At 49.6% G+C, this 2,655-nt stretch overlaps 1 protein-coding gene across 4 annotated transcripts in view; it reads right to left on the bottom strand.

Moving 5' to 3' along the window:
* The window catches only part of Slc26a8 (solute carrier family 26 member 8), an 84,084-nt gene that overhangs the window by 8,276 nt on the left and 73,153 nt on the right, over nt 1–2,655 (bottom strand). For all 4 annotated transcript variants that reach the window (XM_023720431.1, XM_023720438.1, XM_023720432.1 and 1 more), the window contains one exon: nt 1,663–2,043. In XM_023720431.1, the coding sequence (XP_023576199.1) occupies nt 1,663–2,043 (381 nt within the window). The remainder of the gene's footprint in view (nt 1–1,662; nt 2,044–2,655) is intronic.

Here is a 2,655-nt window from a genome sequence, read left to right as displayed (position 1 = left end):
CTTAGAACAAGCTTAGCAAAGCACAGGGACCGCGGTTCAATCCCCCAGCACCACATGCCAGCCGGCCCCGCCCCCTGGTGGGCTGAGCTGGCCACCCCCCCCCACATAAATAAATAAAATTAAAAAAAAAAAAAGTAAAGAATTCCTCTAATAAAGGTCTGCACAGAACACTTCCAAAGGGAATGAAGACACCACAAAGCTGAAAAGTAAAGATGTCCAGCATGGTCCCCATGGGACTGGAACAGAAAGTCACCCACACAGGCCATGTCTTGTCAAGGACCAAAATATATGGAACGCAAAAGGAGACAAGACAGGATGGTATGGTGAAGGGGGAAAGAGCAAGATGATGTCAGATGCTGCCAGAGTTCAAAAACCAAACAGACCCCTTTGGTTGTGAGCCTCAGGCTCAGCAGAAAACAGGCCTAATATGAGAGTTAAAGGAGAGGCTGCACATCCATGTAAGTGGGCATTCTAATGTGAAATGTAAGATGATTGGAAAGAGACAACAGCTCAATGGAAGGAATGACCTAGGATAAAAAAGCTTCTAAGACAAGAGATGACCCAACTGCTTGGGTCTGAAAATGGCGCAAGTGGGCGGGGAACTTAATGGATGGGAAGGGTCTCGGTGCTAACCTCTTCCAAAGCTCGCCCTCCTCCTACAGGTGAGGAAACAGAGATCAGTGCTATTTAGTAGTCCTGTCGGGTGGACAGCCACAAAGCCAGGACAGAGTGCAGGTGTTCAGGGTTGGCAGCCGGGCTTCTCCCACAGTGGAAAGCCCCCTTCCAGGCCTCAGAGCCTGACTCACTTAATTGACAATCACAGTCTTTTAGGGATAGATAAGCACCAGAGGATCCAGGGGTAGAAAAGAAGGCAGACCAAGCAAAGGAGCATATCTCAGAAAAGGGTGGGTGTGCTCAGCACTGGGAAGCGAACGGGCAGCAGTCAGAGTGGCTTCAGTACAGACTCACTGGCTGGGCCAAAATACGCAATGAAACCATCGTGGTTAATTGTGCCCCTGAAATGTCCAAAGTAGGATGGAAAACCGCCCAAGAATTCAAGAGTAGAAATCAGGACCTGGGGACAGAAGTTCTGATTGAAAATCATCCTCCCTGTCGTTTTTCACCTAAAGCTGCAGGGAGTGAAGGGGAAGGTGTGGAGGAGCCTGCCGGTTCTGGGCAGGCAGCCCAGGTGAGAGGTGTCCCAACTCCCTCAAATCTGAGTACAGCCCTGCCCAGAGCCTCTTACAGTGCCTGCTTCAGAGCCACCAAACAGTGGAGGAGTCCTGGCACACTTGTTTCTGGGGCACTTGAGCCTGTGCAGCACGTCCAGAAGGATGTACCAGGAATCACACAGTGGATGTAGCACAGATGGCTGCTTCAGTAATGTTCAGTTTCCTGTTTTTTTTTTTTTTTTCTCATTCCCATGAGAAACAATAAAATGGTCCACACCTGTTCAACCACCTGCAGTTCAACAAGCTAGAGGCAGCTCATTTTCATTTTACTGATTGACCTCATACCGCCTCTAGTGTGGTGTCCAAGTTTCTGACAACTTTGCAATTGATCACTCAGCAGCTAATGCATGCCGGTCTATCGGGGTTACTTGGGGATGGCATGGGCAGCAGGAAGCATCAGAGACCGTGACCCCACCTCCTCAGGACTCACCTGCCTCAGTACGACCAAGCCCTGATAGTCCACATAGTGCACCAAGGAGAAGTCCAGGATGATGGTGTGGGTCCTGGCTGGCAGAGTCATATCGGAGGACGGGGCGTTCAACTTCACATTCATAGAGGTGGCGCCAACGTCCTGCCCCAAAGACACATTCTTTTGCAGGGAGTCGTTGGAAAGCCAGGTCTTGCCCATGCTCTCAAAGGCCTCCTCCTGACGTCTCTGAGATGTGGAAGGTGCAGCATTGGGCACCTCCTCGTCAGGCTCATCCAGCAGGCTCTGGCTGGGGCTCCGGGCCTCCAGATGTGAGCAGCGGATCAGGTTGACCGAAGGGGAGTCAAGGTCCTCTCCATATTGGTAACGTTCTGTGTAGGCAACCTGGGGACAAGAGGCAGGGGAGGGCTCTGGTGAGACTCAAACACCAGCTGGAAGAGCTTGCAGCCACACCGGATCTGTCTCTAAATCCATTTCCTCTCACAAAACCTCTCTCCAGTCCAGGTACCACTATATATATACATATACATATACATATACATATACATATACATATACATACATATATATATATTTTAATTTGTATACCTTACGGTCACTTCAAGGTCATGACTAAGGCCACACTCCTCTTTTTTCATCCTCATCCTCGCTACCCACAACATGCCCTCCTCAACTGCCCATATCCATCAGAGCCATCATTATTGTCCTAGTGAGTGAGGCTTGAAATCCTCTTTGATTAAGAAAAAGGAAAAAGAGGGAGAGGACTGTTGGTATTGGCGAAGTTGAAGTTAGGACTGGAGGCACTTTGCTGCCTTCAATCAAGTTGAGGGTATAAAAATGCAGAGCACTGGTTCCCCGGCCATCTTGGCGGCTGCTCCTGGTTGAGGGCCATCCGCACCTAAGACAGGAAGATGGTGGCCGCAAAAAAGACGAAAAAATCTCTGGAGTCCATCAACTCTAGGCTCCAACTTGTTATGAAAAGTGGAAAATACGTGC

Source organism: Octodon degus, unplaced genomic scaffold (genome assembly GCF_000260255.1).
Source record: "Octodon degus isolate 3935 unplaced genomic scaffold, OctDeg1.0 scaffold00005, whole genome shotgun sequence".
Classification (NCBI taxonomy): domain Eukaryota; kingdom Metazoa; phylum Chordata; class Mammalia; order Rodentia; family Octodontidae; genus Octodon; species Octodon degus.
The sequence above is the reverse complement of the archived record's forward strand: the minus strand, read 5'-3'. Positions and strand labels throughout refer to the sequence as shown.